Raw genomic sequence first — 20,783 nt, 5'->3', positions numbered from 1 at the left:
ATGATTTTTTGACAAAAAGCATGTAAAATGTGTAGTAGTAAATTAAGGTCCTAATAAGGAATGCAGGGAAAAGCCTTATGTTTTGGGTTGTTGGACATTTGGGAGCTTATGTGCAGAGGAACTGTTCCTTTGAAATAAAAAAAAAAAATACAGTATGTTTATCACCATATGAAATCACTTTTAATAGAAAATAAAAGCCACAGGCAGAATTTGTTCTGGGATATATGAATGTGGCTCCTATCAAGCATAATTGTGCTAAAAACTGGCAACTAGGACTTCAAACAGTTTGGCCCAAAACATTCCAAAATGAAGAACTAATTTTCCACTTTTCTCTCTAGTGGTTTCAGTAAGAAAAGAAGAGCATAAGGCATGTTTAATTGCTTTTGGGAATATGTTCTTCCAGGTTAAGAAAAGTAAATATTGTACACTCTGGAAAGCATGTTGATTTTTAGTGGCCAGTACTCAATTACACATTCCTTTCTTAGCGCACAGAGGTAATACTAACAATGGATCTTTTGGTGGGTGTAGTAAAAATATGTATAACTGGGACACAATTTTCATTGCCTGTGTCACTGCATAAATATGCAAATAAAAAATAAAATGAAGTAGTGATGTTGTACTGTGTGAAAAGCAGGACAAGTGGTGGAGAACAGCAGCCCACCGTGCGTTAGCTGTCGCTACACTGGCACAGGGGCAGAGGGGACTTCCCCTTCCCATACTCATACCCTTGCAAGCCCGTAGTGAGATCCGCTCTGTAGTAGGTGTTCTTTTTGCTTCTGCTGAGCAAAGCTAAATAGAATTTCTGCTTATAGGTGATCCCACAAGGTGAATCTCTTGAGCTCCTCCTCTCTCTCTGATTAAAGCATTTTCAGATGTTGGTTAAGAGGTGTTTTTCAAAACTGTGAATCTACTTCCAGACTGCACTGTTCTGCTTCACACAGTTTTACCACTAAATAATTAACATAAGCCCAGCTGATTTATGTAGTGGAAAATTTACTCTGCTAGGCAGAAGCTTCTGCTGGTGCCCAGTCTTGTCAGGGGAAAATAGGTATGAACCTGTTGTGAACAACTCTCTCTTGACTTCCAAAGTGACTTGTACTTTTGTAGTTATAAAATAGAGCAGCTATAACATAATCTGGCTGTGGGATTTTTCCTTTTATGATACTTTTTGAAGATCCCAGATATATTCCTTTGGCACTGGTCAGGAGCGGGGAGCAGGGTAGGGGTTAAATTGGGAGCACAACTGTCTGTTAGACACTGGTTGCCCACTATAGAGCTCATGTTGATTGTAAAGCAGAGTGAAGGTAACGTTTTTAAGAAAATCTAGCAGACTCATAAAAATACACATTATCTAGTGGCAGGAAAGAAGAGAAAGCAAGACTAAGTACATTTTACCAATGCACTGGATGCAGTAAGAAATTCTTTCCCTTGTGGAGGCTACTGCTGTCTTAAATACATGAAGTGAAGCTACAAGCAGATTTTTGAGAAACTTTTGTAATCTAATCTATTTATAATCAGATTTTATTTCAATTGTATGCAGGCTGGGAGTGCAGGAGCTGGTTACTGTTACTGGTTCCCTAAATGAATGCACTATGATTTAGAAGCTGGGCTCACTAACAATGAGTTTAATTGGTATCTACACACAGTGCTGAAGTCCCAAAATTGTATTCTGGGCACACACTTGACTCAGTGAAAAATGGGGATAGATTATGTAGAGACAGTGTGTAATTCCCCTTGCGAAGTTCTCCCAAGTGCAGAGGGAGGAGGTGTGGTCAAGACAATCCCTTGCACTGGCTACCTAAGCTGTTGGCTGCTACAAGGTCTTTAGAGGCAGTGATAAATTTGAGGGTAGTCATCTGACTTGCCTTAATCAGCACTGATTAAAAAGATCTAAATGGCTCCTGGCAGCCTCTGGATCAGAAGGATACAGATGCTCTCTCCCTAGTGGTATGCCAGTCACCACTGTGGAGGTAAATTCCATCTATAAATGTCAGGGGTAACATTTCAGTCAAAAGTTGTCCAGTGGCACTCAGAAGAGCTGATACACCGTGAAGGTGTAGGAAGAATGTAAATAACACTGAAAATAGTACAAAGTTATTATGTACATTGATTGTGGGGCCTTTTGAGGAGGTCATGTTCTTTTCTGTTGACTCTCTGAAAAGATACGGCATAAATAGAGGAGAGCTTAAAGATAGGCAAGAAAAACTAACAGGCTCCTGCATAAGTGTAATTTTAAAAGCTGGTTAGTTTAGAGAAGAGATAAATAGGAAAGAATGCTGTAGAAGTATACAGAATTACAAATTGTTTGTCAAAAGTAAATCAACTACTAGTTTTTATCCTTTCTCATAATTCAAGAACATTCACACATACAGTTAAAGGTTCAAGCTTTAAAAAGCTTAAAAGAAAATGTTTTTTCATGATACCTAATGCCTCAGATTTCCCCTTCAATGAAATGAGGCAGCTTTTTATCTCCATCCTCGCCAAATACTGAAGGTTTCCAAGTTTTTAAACACCAGTTTCTATGCAAGTTAAAACTAGCTTATGTAAAGTAATATAGAATTAAATAGAGCACAATAGTTCCTGTAGCTAATTGGATTCATGGTGAAGTATATAGACATCAGGAGAGCCCAGGCAGTTATCTTTGCTTACATCAGATCTCGAAAAATCTTCAACAATGGTATTTAGAAATTTGGCCTTACATTGCTAATTCATGCATACTATAAGCAAATGTGTAGGTATATTCCTGCAAATTCATACAAGCAATTGTAACATACCTGAGGAATGAGGTGTCTCAGGCCCAGCTCCCAGCATGAAGTCAAAACTCGGGGTTTCCAAGGTCTGGAACGGAGTGGTGACCCTAGGCCATCTGTACAGTCAAATGTAATGGAGGGCAAGAGAACAAATTCTAGTATACTGCCCTCTCTGTGAGCCATCTGCTTTGTCACTTCTTTTGAGTGGAACTGTTGATGAAGTGACCAGGAGAAAATAGTTCTTGGCCTTGCATGCTCTAGGCTTGTCTTTTAGTCACTGGGGAAGGAATATGTTAACTTGAATTTAAATCAAATAAATTTAAACTTAGTATTTTTTGTTGACTTGTGTTAAATGAGGTGCCAGACAAATGCACTATCAAAGTATGTCTCTTCAAAGTACATCCACTGAATGGGAACCATACAAATGTGAGGAGGAAAGACCTTAAAGGAAATGTTAGTCAGGTATTGTATTTTGTGGTTAAAGGCCATCTAGGAGAGGTAGTAAAATAATTACTGTAGTGAGGATTACAAAGCGTGTCGTATTGCACCTCGGTGTAAATATCACTAATTTTTTTATGTCACAGATTATTTGCAAGTTTATTTTATATACTGTATAGCACTTAAATGTCACTGGATGTAAAGCCCCTGTCCAGGAAGCTCATTAGTTGAGCTGTCTGCGTCTGTATATCTGCCATCAGCATCTGGTGAGAGGGCTGCTGCTGACCCTGCCAGACTTGGGTCACAAGGTCAGCAGGTCTCATTTATTATTCAGAATTGCTTTCTGACCTTTTATCAGCTAGGTCAAAGAATGCTGCATTCTCCTTGGTCGAATTTTATAGTGAAATCAGTATCATGCACAGATAATATAATTACTGATTCATGTGAATCTCATCCCTCTCTCTCCAACAATGTACTCACTTTGTGGTTGATGAAGTTTGAAGAGTTGCCTGTGCAAATGCATGTATGTTCCCAGACCACGTGTAAACCTTGTCATCCTTGTGAAATAACACGTGTAGCTTCACAGCTAATTCATGCTTCAAATTGTGCATCTGCTTTCCACTGTTGTGGTACTGAGACAGCTAAAGGCAGAGCTCCGTAGTTAACAGATGACCTCTCGTTTTCACCACTCCCATTCTTTTGGATAAATTCATTTTCACTCTTTATGTATTCAATATACATATTCAGTATGTTTTTAGTAGTAATTATATCTCCCCCTTTAGCTGCACATGTGTATCAGTTGAATATAGGAGAACTCGGAAGAACTGTAAAGCAGAAAAAGTCAATAAATGCAAAGACTCTTTTCTTGGAGATTATAACATTCTGGCATGAAAAGCACTGGGTGTCCAAAATATTTTAAAAATATTGTAGGATTACAGATGCAATCTAGATCTAGGAAATCACTGGCCAGCATGATTTCAGTCCCAAACAGAATCAAGAATGACCCTGGCAAAATTAACAAAGAGCTGATGAATTCTGTGGTGAGTAAATACGAAGCATAAATTACATTGCAATCAGAAAAATATTTTTGGAATTTTACAACACTCAACTTTGAAGAGAAAATTAGCCATCAGATGTTAACAAGTCATGCTACTGTTTGGAAAATTGGAAACCATAAATGGCAGATTCATTCTTAAAGGGAGCTGTGCAGTTCAGCGTTATTCCTCTGGAATGATTTCATCCTTTTTAAAAGAAGAAGCCAAAGGTCACACTGGTCTTGCCCTTGAAGCAGACAATGTGAGATGTCAGCTTGTGCTTTCTGACACTGCATATGATGAATAACCTTGACATAGTAATAAACAAATAACCTATATTAACGTTTTTAAGCACAGTGAAGTATTAATGCAATATATAGTTCAACAATGTATTGTGAATATATAGCTTTCAGAGAAATGGATTTCTTCTAGTAATAGTGTAAGCAATTTATGGTTTGTTACATATTGCTGTAAAATACATATTCGTTAAGTATCAAAATGTATATATATCTGAAATATTCCCAACCATATGTACGTAAACTAAGAAGTATTTTAAGCAAGCAGGCACTGAATTAAAATTGTGTAAAAAACCTGAACATCTGTATTCATAGAGAAACTCAAAGTGTTGTGAATTGTGTATTTTTAGTGTTTAAAATACCTGTGGTCAATTGTTTTTGTAAGTGCAGCTCTCATAAATCAGTATTCGGTAAGGTTATCAGCTATTCTCTTTTGTGATTTCCAGCAGCAGAGAAAAATGATTGTGTACTGGTAAGGTGTAAAGGTGTACGTAACGTTTGGTTGGAATGAGGTGTGTTCTTCCAAGTAGGGGAAGCTGGGAGTCCAGTTGTAGTGGGGAGAGTTATAACATGGTGTGGTAGTCCTTTTAACAAATTCCTTAGCTTTAAGGACAGTCTTGTACTCTTTATAGCTGTCTTGATAGCACATTAAGGTTTTTTGTGGTTGAGGTTTGTTTTAACTGAAAATTAAACAAAGCTCTTGGACATGAATGAAATGCAGGCTAACATTACAGGATAGTGCTTTGCCCTGTGCTGAGGTTGAAGTACAGAGTTCCTCTTGTTCATGAGTAACACCTGTATCTTGCAGATACTCCGTAATGTTATGCATAATTTTTGTTTGCTTTTAACTACACACCATGCTCCTAAACAAGTAAGTCTATTTCTAGTATAGATGAGCTGTGCTGAGATTTCCCAGTATTCTTTCTGAATCTTTTAGAGACATCTCCATGTACTGTTACATGGGAGTTAACCCCAGGTCCTACTCCAGCCTTTATTATTGCGCAAACTCTATTATAATCACGGTACAATAAATATTCGCTGTAGGTGACCGTTTGAGAAACACCTTTTCTTCTAACACTTGCAGAACACCCTAGCCCGCTTTTACAAAGTGAAAAAAAAGGTGTTTGTCACTCCTACTTCTGCACATTATGAACATTACCCATCCATGAATGAAACTTTGCAGGAGGTGTGTGTACAGAAGAGATCGAGCATATGTTTCATAGTATCATAAAAATATTTCAAAGGTTGTAAAATTTTGATTGGAGAATTGTGGAGAACGAAACCAAGCCTGCTAGTTAAAAGTCAAAAGCAATTGTACAATTATACTGCAGAGATTAAATGAGAAGAAAAATGTACAGAAAACAGTATTTGGTAGATTAGTGAAGAAAACTTCCTCTTTTAAGAAATATTTAACTTCTCAGACATGGTCATGTCTTTACATGTATCCATAATTATTCCTGTTGTTAACTAGGGTTAAGTGCTAGAACTAAATGAACAGAGAAAGGACAATCCCTCTTTTGTCTTTTACAATGAATACTAATTGAAACTTCTTAAGAAGTGAAAAGTAAAGGAAAGAAAATGAATATACATTCAGAAGAGCATGCAGTCCAAAATAAACTAATAAAAAAGAAAAAAATCTGCTCTTTAGTGGGTGGCATTGTAAGAATAAAAAATAAGACAACAAGAAAAGTAAGTCCTGACTATTTATTTGCATTTAATAGCTGTCTTCATGAACTAAAACAAACCAAGTGATTGGTTCTTCTAAACCACATTTTCACTTTCCTTCAGCTCTGAATGACTGATTCCCTTGGAATGGAGCCTGAAGTGGCAGCTGTGAATGTAACTAGATAGAGATAATGTATTTTATAATAATACAATATGATAATACTGCTGTGATCCCAGTTTTGTAAATCTGAATTTAACTCTTCACATTGATAGAATTGTTTTAATCTGTTCTTCAGCCTTTCAGGTTTTCCTAGGAACAAAGAGTGTCTGTAAGTGAATTAACAAACCTAGGTACTAAATGCCTTACACAAACAGCAAATCTGTTTGCATGCTCTTGAAGTCCAATAGGCCACATGTGCTGTAGATATTCTGCCACAAGAATTCTTGCAATTCTGTAGCAATGTAAAAATGTAAAGTGGAGGAGGTCTCCTGGCAGAGGTAGGCTGTTCACCTCTGGAAGAAAGCATCAGGCTATGCGAGCAGTTAATAGCTAGAAGATCACCTGTATTTGTCATTTGTCTGTGATAAAGGATGTGCAAAAACTAGAGTGCCCAATGAGTTTCAGTGGGCTTTGTGCATTGAATTAGTCATTTTAATCAGGTATACTGCTGTGCTACAGCTGCGTAGTCTCAAATCATTGGACTAAGAAGGCTGAGCCTTTATTTTGGAGCTGAGACTTTATCAGGGTTGTTTTGGATAAGATTAGGCAGATTCCAGAGTGCCAGTTATATTCTGGTGAAAGTAAACTTGTCTTCTGCTCTTTTGAACATAGTTACAGGAAGTCTTACTCTTTAATATCTGTTCTAATCTTTTTTACATATCCATTAGAATTTCTACACTGCTTGCTTCATCTCAGCCACCTTGGCCAAACTCAGGTTGTGGTAAATCAAGAGGAGCTCTATTGCTTGTTATTAAAGTGCACCTAGTTAACACAGAGATAACTCAGTGCCCTGAGCAGGGAGTGAGCGTTCTGTGGTTTATTTTTAAGAATGCTGGGTTCTCTGTTAATTACGCTACAGCCATTGCACTGTGCTTTTGAAGCTGCAATCCAAGGTCCTGCTGCACATTTGTACCTTTTTTGTGCAGGAGCCCTTTTAGCATTTCCACTTCACTCGTCTTACAAGCTGGAGTGCAACCTTTAGTGATCTTGTGAACTGGCAATTCTGTTTCCTGAAACACTACATTTGTTTTTATCCTTCCATATGTAGAGGGATATATATGACTGTCCCTAGATTCACCTCTGATTGTGCAGACAAGCTCGTAGTTGAAAGCATATAGGAACAGAAACAAGTCAACCAGTAAAAGAGGAGAATACCAGCAATACAATTTGAAGTACCTGCAGGACACAGGTAGAATGCTTCCATATGGAATTTCTTGTTGAGGACTGGATCATTTCCAAATTGTCAGTGCATGCCTACCTTTTCTATGTGTGAATTGTAATACAGATGTGCACAAATAAACAACAACCTGGAACAGGTAGATTTTAGAATACCTAAATAAAGATATTTCAAATACTTTTGACTAGGTATATTGCAAAAAGCAATAGAAATCTTTGCTTTCAGAATTAACAAGAAACTAATGGTCACATATCAAGGGAAAGTCAAATTTAACCAGTGACTTAGCTACCACGATAATACAGCTAGGGAGCATAAGGTTGTTTCACCAACCTTCTTAATTTTATGGAAATCTTATGGTACTTCATGTGTTTCTTTTTTAGAAGTCCCAGTTCTTATAGCAAAGTGATAATATGAAAGTATTAACTTTTACTAAAAGCAAAAGAAACCTAGAGAGAAGGACATCTTCCTGAGGAATAAAGGTTCAACATCCAGAAAGACTAACACTTAAAAATGCAAGTGTAAAATAACTTCACTAGAACTCTTTTTTTTTTAAAAAAAGCCTCATAATTCTGAAGACTTGAGTCATGCTGAAAGGGGGCAGTACCAACACTACAAACTTTTAAGTTGGGCAGCATTGTGCAACATGCTCCGTTACATTTGACCAACCTTATTTAAGTGAAGTGCAATGAATTTGACATTTTAAAATATCCTGCCTCTTCTCCATCTAGATTGTTTCTGCCTCACGCTCATGTAGCGCTTGAGTGCACCAAAGTGAGTGTGGAAGAGCTCACACTTGTGTTGCTCCTTGGCTCTTCCTCCCCCTGTGGTGCTTAACCCCAGTAAGAATGTGGTCCTGGACCATGCTTCAGCTATCAACAGCAGATCATCTGCATTTTTTAGAACCATGCTTTTTAGTTCCTCACACATGTGGTTTCACATAGCCTCTGAACCAAAGAGACGCTTGTCAATCACCTCCTTAGATGCCCATCTTCTTGGAAGTGCCTGTAGTGTCTTAGCTATTTACTACCCATCTCAAAATGGAGCGTCCAGGTTCTTTTGTCCACTTACAGATGGATCATGCTGATGGCCTGAAGCATAAAGTTGAGTGTAGGTGAATGGAGTGAAGGTGTGATATGAGACAGCAGTCATCTTTTACCCATTAAGTACTTCACAGCTCCTTGCTTATCTACTGATTTGAGGGAGTGCCACATTCATTTTCTGGAGATACATCCAGTGGTGCTTAAAGGGGAGAGTGTGTTTCCCAAACCTTTTGTGGTAACTGAAGCAGATGGTCCAGGTTCATTATCAATACAATTATGTATCATCCATCAGTTCAGCAATGCACCTTTCTGCTATTTATACCTATCAACAAATATTGCCTATTAATTCACAGAATAGCAAAGTCCAGATTTTGTTCTCAATTGCATCAGGAGAGTAGCTGCCTTAAATTAATCTAGATTCATGCTCCTGTAACACAGTCCAGAATCATTGTCCATGTATATGAAACAGATTTCCAGCTACACAAAAAAGGAACAGCGGTCCATAGTAGCTGGTGTTTAGGAAAAAATAGAGAATTATATACATCTGTCAGATGCTAGTTTGCTGCCCTGAATGCCAGTTCACTGCAAATATTAACCATGTATCTAGAAATCATTAATTAAATCGTGTAGTCAAGAATCATGCATAATGTAACATAGCTACTGCAAACAGTTCGCTCTTGATCGTTTAAATTTGCTTCTTGCTCTTACAGACACGAGGAGCCTGTATTTGAAGTAGTCCCTGGTGCGATTTTGCTTTTACATCCTTGGAGAATGTCCTTGTGCATATATATAGAACAAAGTAGAAGGATTACATATGTGGATTTTTGCTTTTACAGTATTAACTGTAATAATTTAAAAAAAATACATACCTTGGTACAACATGATTGCATATGCAAAGGATCTTTTGACTGTGTGGTTAGTGGTCCAATGCTCTAAGCCTTTCAGCGATAATACTATGACTGGGCCATATGTGTGAGAGAGCTGCTTTTAAACTGGACATTCAATTCCATCTGAAAAATAGGATTTCCATATCTTCTATTAATTTTTATGAAGAGGATTTTAGTAAGCATCCCACTCTGCAGGGCAGTGTTATTTCTGTAGTACTGTCATGTTAGTGGTGAGAATAGATAGGTTGTTACATCAGCACTGCTTGTGTTCAAAAAGGCAATTAGTTTAAAGGACAGGGACAGAGGGAGAAGGAAATGGACTTCGCAAATTAAAAACTGCACAGCAGTTTCACTGCAAACCATCTAGTAGTTGTCCAGCACTATCCAATTAATCCATTACTCTTAGAAGAGGAATCCCTGTATATCCAGGTACAATCCTTGCCAAATATCTGGACACAATCATAGGCTTTTAGGATTACAAGTAACATAATAAAGGATAATGATCAAAAATTAAGCACACGAATACAGAATGCTTGGGTTAACTGGGCCTGCCATGTGCACTATAAGGCAGCAGTCTGTTAGGTTTAAAGTGAGATTAAGGAGTTGTGTAACCTGCAATTATGCTGGTTTTCATTAAAAAAATAAGATGATTGGGCTCAGTAGGGCCCTTCCTTATATTTACCTCTGTTTAATTGGATTGGGAACTGCTTAAACATCTTTGAGTTGGAGCTTATAAGAAGATGATCCCAGCTGTTTTTCGAAGCTTAAGACAGCAGGCAGACAACATGATCATGTCAAGACTCATACTAAAGCCTTAATCCTACTTTTTCATCAACTAGCACTACAGCTGAGTCTTTACCCTCCTAAGTACTAAATGTGCTTTGGATCCCTCACAATACAGTTGCTGTCAAATGTTATTGTCTAATAATATTAATTTTTGCTTCCTTTTTGAGAAGGACTTTAAAGAATAGTCTCTGTCTATCTGAATTTGGAGAGCTATGGTGTAAACACGTATTTTCAGTCCTTTAAAAAATCCAGTTTAAAAGCTTGCGCCTATTGAAGTCTGTTGTTCTCTATGAAGGCAAAGAATTGCATTGATCTGTACCTCACTTGGTTTTAATGTAAAGCCCAGTATATTGGTAACTATCTTTCATTGTACATGTATTTCTAGATTAAATATAGTTTTATTTTTAATCTGAAATAAATGACAACAGCTTTAGTTTTATTCAGGTCTTTTTCCTAGAAACTGTTAGCATAACTAAATTTTGCAGCTTCCTAGCCTCACAATTTGCTAACCTGAACATTATTTATTTTGATAATCCCAGAGCAGCATAAGGATTAAATGTTCTAATGAGTTTTTCCTATATCTGTTGATAGTATCCATAGAATGCAACAATCTCCTCGCCTTAGCTTTTCTCCTTTTCTCCTTTTCTTTTCTCTTTTCTTTTCTTTTCTTTTCTTTTCTTTTCTTTTCTTTTCCTTTTCTCTTTTCTTTTCTCTTTTCTTTTCTTTTCTTTTCTTTTCTTTTCTTTTCTTTTCTTTTCTTTTCTTTTCTTTTCTTTTCTTTTCTTTTCTTTTCTTTTCTTTTCTTTTCCTCTTTTCTGTCGGGTAGTGCTCCGATTTGTCCTAGTGACACAGGGCTGCCAGCAGGAAAGCAAGCGTAGTTAATGCTCAGCTGCTCAAACCAGTCAAGCAAGCTAGCAAGTCCCAGCTGTGCTACTTGATGTTTTTTGATTGCACCTAGTCCTCAATCTGTGAACTGTTTTCTGGACTTAGATTCATCAAGCTCTGCCGCTTTAAAAACTCATGCAGGCAGGCATCCTAGGATATGCCATTATAAGCTGCTGCCAGGGGATCTTCTAGGAGATAAATGGAATCTGTGTGAAGTAAATTAGTGTGAACCAGTCAATCTGTGTGTCAGCCTTGAGCCACATCCATGGGTAACTAGCTTGCTGACTGAAAAGTCCACTGTCTTTTGCCAATCAGAGGTCTCAGCCACCAGGAAGCAGTCCTATACAGCGTTAGTTTCTTGGAATAATGCCTGTTTGACCAGCTAGTGAAACTCTTCAGTATACAGTACTGTACTGCCCGAGTTTACTTATTGCTTACAATTGAACTGAAAATCTTTTAAAGTCAGATAACACTTTAACAGTAGGGAGCATCACAGAAATGTCTTGGAAATAAGTACTTCCACTTTCATAGAGCAGCCATTCAGCAGCGTCACGCTGTGCTGCAGTTGGCTTTACCTCCCTATCAGTAATACACCTTCAAGTCCATAATGTAAAATAATAACAATAATTTGGCCAGAAGAGGTTAATAAAGAGGCTCCATGTGTATTTTTTCCCATGGATTAAGCTATTTGGACAGCTTTGATGGAGAGAAGGGAAGAGTATGCAAGCTCTAACGTTCACATTATGCACAGGGGTATGTCAGCGCCATAGCCGTGCTGCGCACTTTTGTTTCGTTTTGGTTTTAAAAGCAAATTGAGGCGATCTACAGCTAGAATTCCTCTGTAGAAATGCACTGTACCAGAATCCTCTGAGAATTCCCTGATTAATGATTTTAGACTTGAATACCAAATCAATCTACTGTCATGAAAGTAATAACGTCAATACTGTCAATAATGGGATTTTAAAAAAGCAAAGTATTTCTTTATTTGTTTGTTTTTTAATAGAAGCTACTGATGCACTGGTAGGCAGTCATATCTGCGATGTGTACTCTCGCACACTATTGTTATAATGTGCAGGAACCAGGGGCAATTTTGCTGCATATTTTTAGAAAATTGGACAGGTGAGGAGATGCTATGTACTTTCATGAAAGAAAGAAAAAAAAAAAAAAAACTAGTTGTTTTTTTTTTCTAGTAACTACTAGAACTGAAATTTGTTTCTTTACTGATTCCGGTCAAAATTGTTTTGCTACTGCCTCCCAGTTACTGGTTGGAAAAAAATAATGAGAGGTGTGAATAATGTTGATCAAATGTGGTCAAATAATTCAGTCTTACACCATCTTCGGTTAAAATATACAGTACCACACATCTAGGGAAATTGGAAAAAAGGAATTGGGGCTTTCTAGGTGGAGAGGACATCGAGAAGAAAAGGCGGTATATAATGATAGAAGAATTAAAGACAGATTGGGGTTCCATTTTCCCTTTTTAAATCCTTCTAAGTTTTACAGAAGCATATGCTTCAGAGCTGCGCAGTAAACGTGTGGGATTTTATGGGGAAGTATTTCATTTCTTGCAGCAGAACCCACTGAGACAAATTTAACTAGTTAGGTGTTTTATTATATATACTACACAGAATACATGGACAGATTCTGGTATAAATCACAACTAAGATCAAGACAACCGCTTTAAAATTGAGTGAATGTTTCATTGCACTAATGAAACAAAAATGGGATGTCCTTTGAGAGCATAATTTGTTATGTGCCATTATATTTTAGTTGAGAGAAGTAGGGAAGTCCCTCAGGGTGAATAAAACTTGAAGGTATATTGGGAAGAGAATCACTGAAAATTTCAGTTTTCCTGTCTAGAGTAATGTTGTCCTCATAGATTAGGGGAGGGAGAAAAATGGAGTTTCAGGACTTTTAAAATTTAAAATGTATAAAAATCTTAAAATAAATTTCACACAGAAATAAAAATGTTCTTTAGTTGGAATACACGTAGGAAGTGGAATGAGCTTCGTTTGCATGTGACTTCACAGAGTGCAAGAGCAAGCTCAGGCTTCCCCAGGTGCATGGGTTGGTGTTTCCGCAAACTGGGCTCTGCAGTGTAATATTAGGTCCTACTTCTGCATTCAGTGTAATAGATTTAAATTACTGTAGCTCCCAGTTTGACTTTTTCAATACTGGCTTATTTCAAGGACAGTTCTGACTTTCATATGCTGCAGCTTTCACTTTAGAATAATAATGTGTTTCCCCAGGTTAATTTCTTAATCTCTCTTTTTAAAATTAAAATGAAATGAAAAGTGGGCCAGTGTGATATTTAATCATTAGAAGATAACAACCAGCCATTCTCAGTTAAATGACAACTACATACATCAGTGCGGGTTTTTTTAAATAGCACTAAAAATTATGAAATGACCAGCAACTGATGTCTTCTGTCAGTGAGATGAATTAGCGGTTTATATGGCCTGAGAAATGGTCTGGAAAAGAAAAAAAGAGGCTTCAGTTCAATAAGGACGAGAGCAAGGATCTAGACTGAGGTACGATTAATCTTCTGCAAAGAGCAGGATGAGGAAGAAACAGCAAAGTAACAGTTTTTTCAGAACAGAATCTGGATCACAAGCTGAGCATGAGTCAACAGTGTTCGTGGTGCAACAGCAAAGGCGAACACCACACCAGGCTCAGGAAACGGGAGTATCGCCTGTGAAACCTGCGAAGCAATCCCTGGGCTGGTACTCAGCACTGGTGCCATCGAGGGCACGTCCCCAGTCTATGACTGCTGGCACGCTGCTCAGCGGAGAGTGCAGAATGGGTGCTGGTGTAACTTCATTATCTGCTTTTTCTGTTTCGAGGTGATTATTGCGAGTGCTGCTAGTATTTCACTTGCCCTATCATGTATATTTTCTTCATTTCTTATAATATTAGTGACATAATCATCTCCTTTTGGGTTGGCATCAAAATATGTGGAAAACGCTGAGTAGGACAGTAATCATCAGCCTGGAAAAGAGATGGTTGAAAGAGGCTAAAACAAAGGACTGTTCAGTCATGAGTGTCATGGAGAGAGTGTGCAGGGCTCATACACATGCCTGTTCTCGTACAAGAATAAGTTTCACATTAAGCCAACGGGGACATGCGCAAACAAACAGAAGGAGATGCCTACTGAGTGTGAAGCAATGGAGCTTGCCAAGCTAGGGCAAGTTAGGGTGGAAGATGTTAGGGATGCAAAAATTCTGCATATTTAAGGGAAAACTGGAGAAGTCTGTGGAACAGAAATCTACAGTGAGTTCTTAAATGCTAAAAAAAAAAATAAAAATAAAAATTTAAAAATTGGTTTTGAATTCCCTGAGTTTCAGATTGGAGTTTAGGAGACATTTCTGGTGAAGTACTACTGTATGGTTGTTGGACACTTACACTGGTGATATATGGTCTCAGCGAAGACACCTGTTCTTATGCTTTTTATGGCATCTATACTTTTTAAAAATAGTACTGAAAGCATTTATTGTTCAGCTCTCCATCAAGCTTCTTAGCCATGATGCAGTAAGTGCCTCTACATCCTGTACATCCCAGAAGTGGCATTGCAGCACAATTGTTTTATCCATTTACAAAATTAAGAAGAACATTGGTATTTTGTTTTCCTTTACAGCTTTTTTTTCATGCAGTTTTATTTAGACTGGTGTTGTTCTGATGTGTTCTGTATTGGGCCTTAAATGTATTTATCCACTATACCCTATCTTGACTAATATTTTTGATTGAAAAATAATTTTTTGTTGCCCTACCTGCTTGTTTTGAATGACAGGTAAATTCTTGTTTTCTCTGCAGACAGACTGTCTTTAAGTTACTAATCCGCCTTGCCAATAGCAAAGGCATGTTATCAGAAAACACTGCCTGGTTTATTCACCTGGGTTATGCAAACTTCTTTTTCCAATGTGTCTGCCCTCTGAAAACTGGTATGTAGAGCAGGTTATTTAGACTTCAGTGTGTGGTATTTCCAGAGTGGAACAAGGCTTTTCAGAGTTTAAACAGAATGTAGAAATAAATGACAGTGATGAGTTGTAGCTGTAATTAGCGATTAGTGTATATTCACAAGGAACAGCTTATCATTTAACAGTTCATTCACACAAGAGTGTTCTTTCATAGACTGATCATGGATCAGTTTGTGGTCTCTTTTTGGAAATAATTCGTTTTTATTTTGTGGAATTTATATATTTTGAAACTGTTTACATAAATGTTTCATCGAATAGTATGATCTTACGACATTCTTTTGCTATTCTAAATTTCATACCTTTTTTAATGTCTTTTTCTGTTTCAATAATGTAAGAGAATGGTTATCAAGTTCAGTAAACAACTCTTAAGAGCTTATTAAGATAGAAAAAATTAACACAATTCTCAAGATTGATCCTGTACAATGAAGATTTATGTCATTTTTGTATGACAAATTCAAGGTCATTTGCCTCGATGAAATCTGTCCTTTTACCTTACTTCTGTGCTAACAAAGGTAATTTCTACTGTCCATGTTATAATTGAAATTACACTGCACTGAATAGAAGGAAAATATCATGGGAGTTATTATATGAGAAATCATTGTTTCTTAACTTTTTCGCTGACTTGTAGATTTGGGGTTCATTTATACTTCACTTCGGCTACACAAATTAGCTTTCAAATGGAAGCAAAAGTAATTTTAAGGTCCATTTAAACCCAAAGCAGGACAGAGTATCCTTAGAATGAATAAAGATCACACTGTTTATGTTTAAATAACTTAAATTCTATCAGCATCCTAGTTATAAGCAATTCATAACAGTATTTCCCCTATTGGTGTTTGAACATAAAATCCTGTTCTTCTAAAGCAAAATATAGTAAAGTAGGTGTCAGTGTTAAGACTTTTAAAATATTTTTTTCATGATTACATAATGCCATTTTTTACTTTCCATCTTTATTTGGGCCAGACTGTTCTTTCCTTATTTTTAACTTTTCAATTCCCTTTGTTCTTTTTTGATATTTTTAAGTAACCTTCCTCTTCAAATTGAGCATGTAACATGTGATGTTTTAGAAAAGAAAGATCTGAAGGTCTCTGCCTGGGTCCCTTTCTTACTCACTGCGTACACTCATTGTATAACTTCATAAACTAGGGTATAGTGAAGTCTGTTTGCCTGAGTTTTTTCTAGGGAGGTACGTGTACTTCTGAAGAAGTGAAAGGCTGAGATCCACATCCCTCACTTGCAATGGTGACTGGATCCTGGCCTGTCCCAGCCTGTCTCCTGGTCTTCTGAAATGTACATTTTCCTCCCTTCACTTACCTCATTCTCTGACAGCTCTTTTTACACAAGGTGTCTGGAAGTCTGCTTTCTGTCCCTGTGAAAACCCTTTCTGTCCACGCTGTCCCCTCCCTTTAAACTGTTCCTAATGATTCTGTGCCACCAGCTATTAGTGTGAGTGTTTCATCATTGTTTTTGTCATTTGTCAGACATATCAGCTCTGTCTGTGATCTCTTTTTTCTCATTTTTGTCTTTCTTGGCTTTCAATGACTCCATCCTCTCCTAGATCTCCCCAAATCTCTGTAATCTCTACTCAAGTGTATCAACTGGAGATCCTCCTACTTTGTCCAAAGATCTTGCTGGTCTGTCCTGGTTTCTTCCATGTTCACTTCACACCTTCCGTCTGATGTATCTCATCCGTGTATGGACCTGCTTCTAGCTGTCTTTTGTTCGTTGTGTTCTGAGTTACTTCTCAGCTGAATCCGGTACCTTCGCTAGAAACAGTGCTCTGCTCTGCTTTGTTGTAAGACCGAGCAGGTTCGTTTAAATTACATGACTTGCGCTGACATGGCCTGGGACAGAGGGAGAGCACTTGAGCAGGTTTGTCCTAGTCCCATCCAGGAGCAATTACAGCACAGCCTTCCAGTGAGAGAAGTACCTGCCACCTCCCAACTGGGAGTGATGCTCGGTGCTGTGACCACATCTCCCCTCCTTGGTGCACTATGAGAGTTCATTACTGGGTGAAAATACTCCATTTGTTTTGAAAGGCTGATCCTGATTTTTTGGTCACTGTTATGTTTTTTAGAGAAGACAGGTCTTGTGATTGTTCTCCTTCTCTGCAGAGGCATAGCCATACTTTCTGTTTTCTCACTTTTATCACAGTATACTCTGGAAATTTTCCTGTTGCTCTAGTAGTTCTGACTTTTAAATTCACGCAGCTGTAATGACTCAATACATCACTCAGCACAGTGGAGCTGACTGCTTAATGGGAAGAACAGTTTTAGAAAGAATGTTCTAATAAATTTGGCACAAAACAATTTAAAAAAAAATAATATGCAGTCTTGTATTTTCCATTTTTTCTCTTTTGAAGTGGGAATCCTGGCATTCAATTAGTTTATTTGAAAATTATTTAAATGTTGTAAAAATGAGAGAAAAGCACAGATATCTTTGAAGACCTGCACATTGTGTGAACAAGAACATTTGGTCTTTATTGTAAGTTGTTCTTCAGTGTCATCTCATGCAGATTATCATGTCAATGCTTCCATTGCAGAGACAAGAACGAAAACTCATCTTCATGTGGATAAGTTGACTGTTGATACAAGTCTACTGTCTTTTTGTAAGCTTAGAAATGTAACCAGTGTTCCTCCTCTACCTGGGCAGGGTTTTATATATTTATCAGTTGCCATCCAAGGCAGATTATTAAGCAAAATTTACTGGCTTTTTTTTTTTCCAGGTGAAATGCAGTGTCACTATCATAGATTTTATTATTTATTATGTTTGAATATTGCATTTTCAAGGACCTCTAATTCCACAATAATATTGAAGCCCTGATTGCTTCAAACAGACTCAGTGTAGATGCAGGAGTCGAGAATGATGGAACCTTTTGGCGACCTGGTATCAATAGCTGGAAACCAATGGAAAGCTGGTGTGGAGTATGTGTCTTTTGAACTCTTCCTGTCTGAATAATGCCCTGAGGCTTTGTCAATTCACACATCATTTTGGAGAATTTAAATGGGTGTTTAAATTCAGTAACCCTACAACCAATATTCATTTAGTCAAAAACAAACCCCTCTGTCAAAAGTTACAAGGGAATGAATTTCGTGTTTTGAAAACAGGACAAAACTACACTGAGATTGTGGGATCCCCATCCACCTGGACTAGTTTAGAAGTTTGCAATTTGCTTAGTTTTCTAGATATTAGAAAAAAATAGGCATTTTTTAGTCACCTCTATTTTCCTAAGAAATGGGATCAGCTCAGAGTTTTAATGGGACTGAAAAATTGAGATCTAATCTTTACTGTGCTATTCTCTAATATATTGTTTAGTAATTGTACTTTATCTTCAAGTTATGTTTGTGGCTCCATATGGACACATGGAGCAGAAGAGAGGGAAATGGACATTGACAAGAGAAATTCCTCTCTTCTGTCCAGGAAAACTTACATGGGATTTGTTCAAAAGCTAGTGAATTAAAGAGTCATATACAGACAAATAATTGTTTCCATGAAAATACTTTCCTGCACTGAAATGAAAATGTTTTTAGCAATTAAGTAAAAGAAGAAATCAAATTTGGTAATCTCTAACCTGCAACACAGTCTGCTTTTTACTGCACTTTGGAATTATCGCTAGTTTTATTACACATTCTAGCTTTTTATATACAAATACCATTTCTCTCCCTGGTGGATGACTTCAGTAATTACAAAACCACCTAATTGATTTTTTATTTTGTTTACTGGCTTCTTTCGTGAAACAGACAAGCACTTTTTATGGCTTCTAAATTATTTTATTATTTTAGGTTTCTATGTGAAAAAAGTGGTTTTTTACGTCAAAGGGATTTCATTTAAAGCGATACCTCAAACTTCCCAAATGAATTATTGTCTATAGATTTCCCAGCTGTGCTCTGGTTGCACATAAGTGCTTTGAGTTTCTGTTTTATTTCAATCTATTATTTGTGTTTACAAATTATGTCTTCAGCATTGGAAGCTCTGCAGAAAATCAGGAAGTGTTTGTTTCTGAATACATTACATTTCTCCCTCCCCCTGTTTTTATTCTTTATTGCTCCAGTCAGTGCGCTGAAGCATGACAAGAGCTCAAACTCGGCAAACTTCCAAGATGTGGAGGATACGCCTGACAGATGTGTCTTGGAAGAGTCTGAGAGTCCAGGTGAGAGGCATTTAAAGACAGTCACTGAGTATCAAGTGATAAATCTGACATAGCTTTTGGGTCTGTAAAAAAAGCACATTGTAATGCTGTTTCCTTTTTAGCAGCTGCAATGTCAAATTAATGGTCACCTCCAGGGGTCACAGTGTGGAGCTGTTATCCTTTCCTCTTTCATCACGAATTCAGGTCTTAGAGAGGATAAAGGCTTTATGACCAAAAAGAAAGCTGACACTACTAGTTCATTATAATTAGTTTTGGACTACACTGCTTACTTAATATATGTACAGTGTCTGACCCTCTGAAGGTAGCATGAGATTATGAAAAATTGGAAGGACTGTATATACTGCAGTTGGATGTAGTGGCAGACATTCAAACACTGTATCTCTGGAGGAAAGCAAATTGGTAGCGTTAAATAGCTTGATTCTTTTCTTTAAATCAGCTCACAATCATTATTTCATTTTAATGGCTCTTAACATTGATTCAGCTAAATACAGGAACATCCATAAAGTGCATTCTTTTTGGTGACTAAAAGATTTATCTTCATGTAGTTTCATTATCTTTCTCGTTATGGAACATCTACGAAATTTATTAAATGAATCCCAAAGGGAAACAATTAAATATAAAGTGTATTGAGTCACAGCTGATTAAAAACATTCCGTGCCACTAAATACTAAGATCTTTTAAGGAAACCATGAGCTTGACCCACATACACCATATATGTAACCTGCACATCGTCCTCATTAGTGAAAGAGTTAAACATCTTTCTTCACTTGGTATTTTCCTTCACTGCTTTATCTGGTTTCCGTGTACCATCTTGCATCTTTGTGTGCTGATCCGTGTATCATATTTTTGATTCATCGTCTCTGCGGCCTGTCAGCTTAGTTAAGAGATTTCCAAATCTTGCAGCCTGTGCTGACAGGGGGCAGCTGCCAACAGTCCCCTGATCCTTCCCCAAGGAACACTGCTGAGATTTAATTTTCAGTCAAAGGGTCCAGTCTGAAATCCGTGTCAGGTCCCCGAAGTCATCTCAGAACCCAGATAGGACCCATGTCTGGGGGATTGTATTTCAGCACACTCCACTCCTCCAAGATTCCTTGGGAGTTCAACCACTGTCATATACCTGATTTGAACTACGTTCCCTTTTCATCTTTTCCACAGAAATGAACACCAGTATATGTTGGAATAATTGAAACCAATGAATTGTAAATCCGTGTTCATTTTAAAGCCACATAGGCATGGACTCAATGCTGTACGGCAGAAACCAGCAAGAGATTTAGGAAGAAATAGATAATCTACTCAGGAAGGAGTAGTTTAATTCCTTACCACACCTACGATCTGTGGTGCGTGGCACCTCCTTCAGAAACTTTCTGTGGTCCCTTCAACAAGGATTATGGGCAAAAATTGTGGATTGTCCAAGTTCTGATCTGTTCTGAAGTGAGAAGGAATTAAGACAAGGTGGCACTAAAGTGTTCATGGGAGAATTAGTG

General features: G+C 37.5%; 1 protein-coding gene across 1 annotated transcript; it reads left to right on the top strand.

The window, feature by feature from the left end:
- The first annotated feature begins 13,737 nt into the window (after positions 1–13,737).
- Positions 13,738–19,352, top strand: LOC104465059. The gene is made up of 3 exons (XM_010077957.1): positions 13,738–14,021; positions 14,989–15,116; positions 19,111–19,352. Exons 1-3 carry the CDS (start codon positions 13,738–13,740, stop codon positions 19,350–19,352), a joined length of 654 nt encoding a protein of 217 aa, XP_010076259.1.
- Positions 19,353–20,783: the final 1,431 nt, after the last annotated feature.

The sequence above is a fragment of the Pterocles gutturalis genome, unplaced genomic scaffold (assembly GCF_000699245.1).
Source record: "Pterocles gutturalis isolate BGI_N339 unplaced genomic scaffold, ASM69924v1 scaffold20198, whole genome shotgun sequence".
Lineage (NCBI taxonomy): Eukaryota > Metazoa > Chordata > Aves > Pterocliformes > Pteroclidae > Pterocles > Pterocles gutturalis.
Note: the sequence above shows the minus strand (reverse complement) of the source record. Positions and strands in the feature narration are given on the sequence as shown.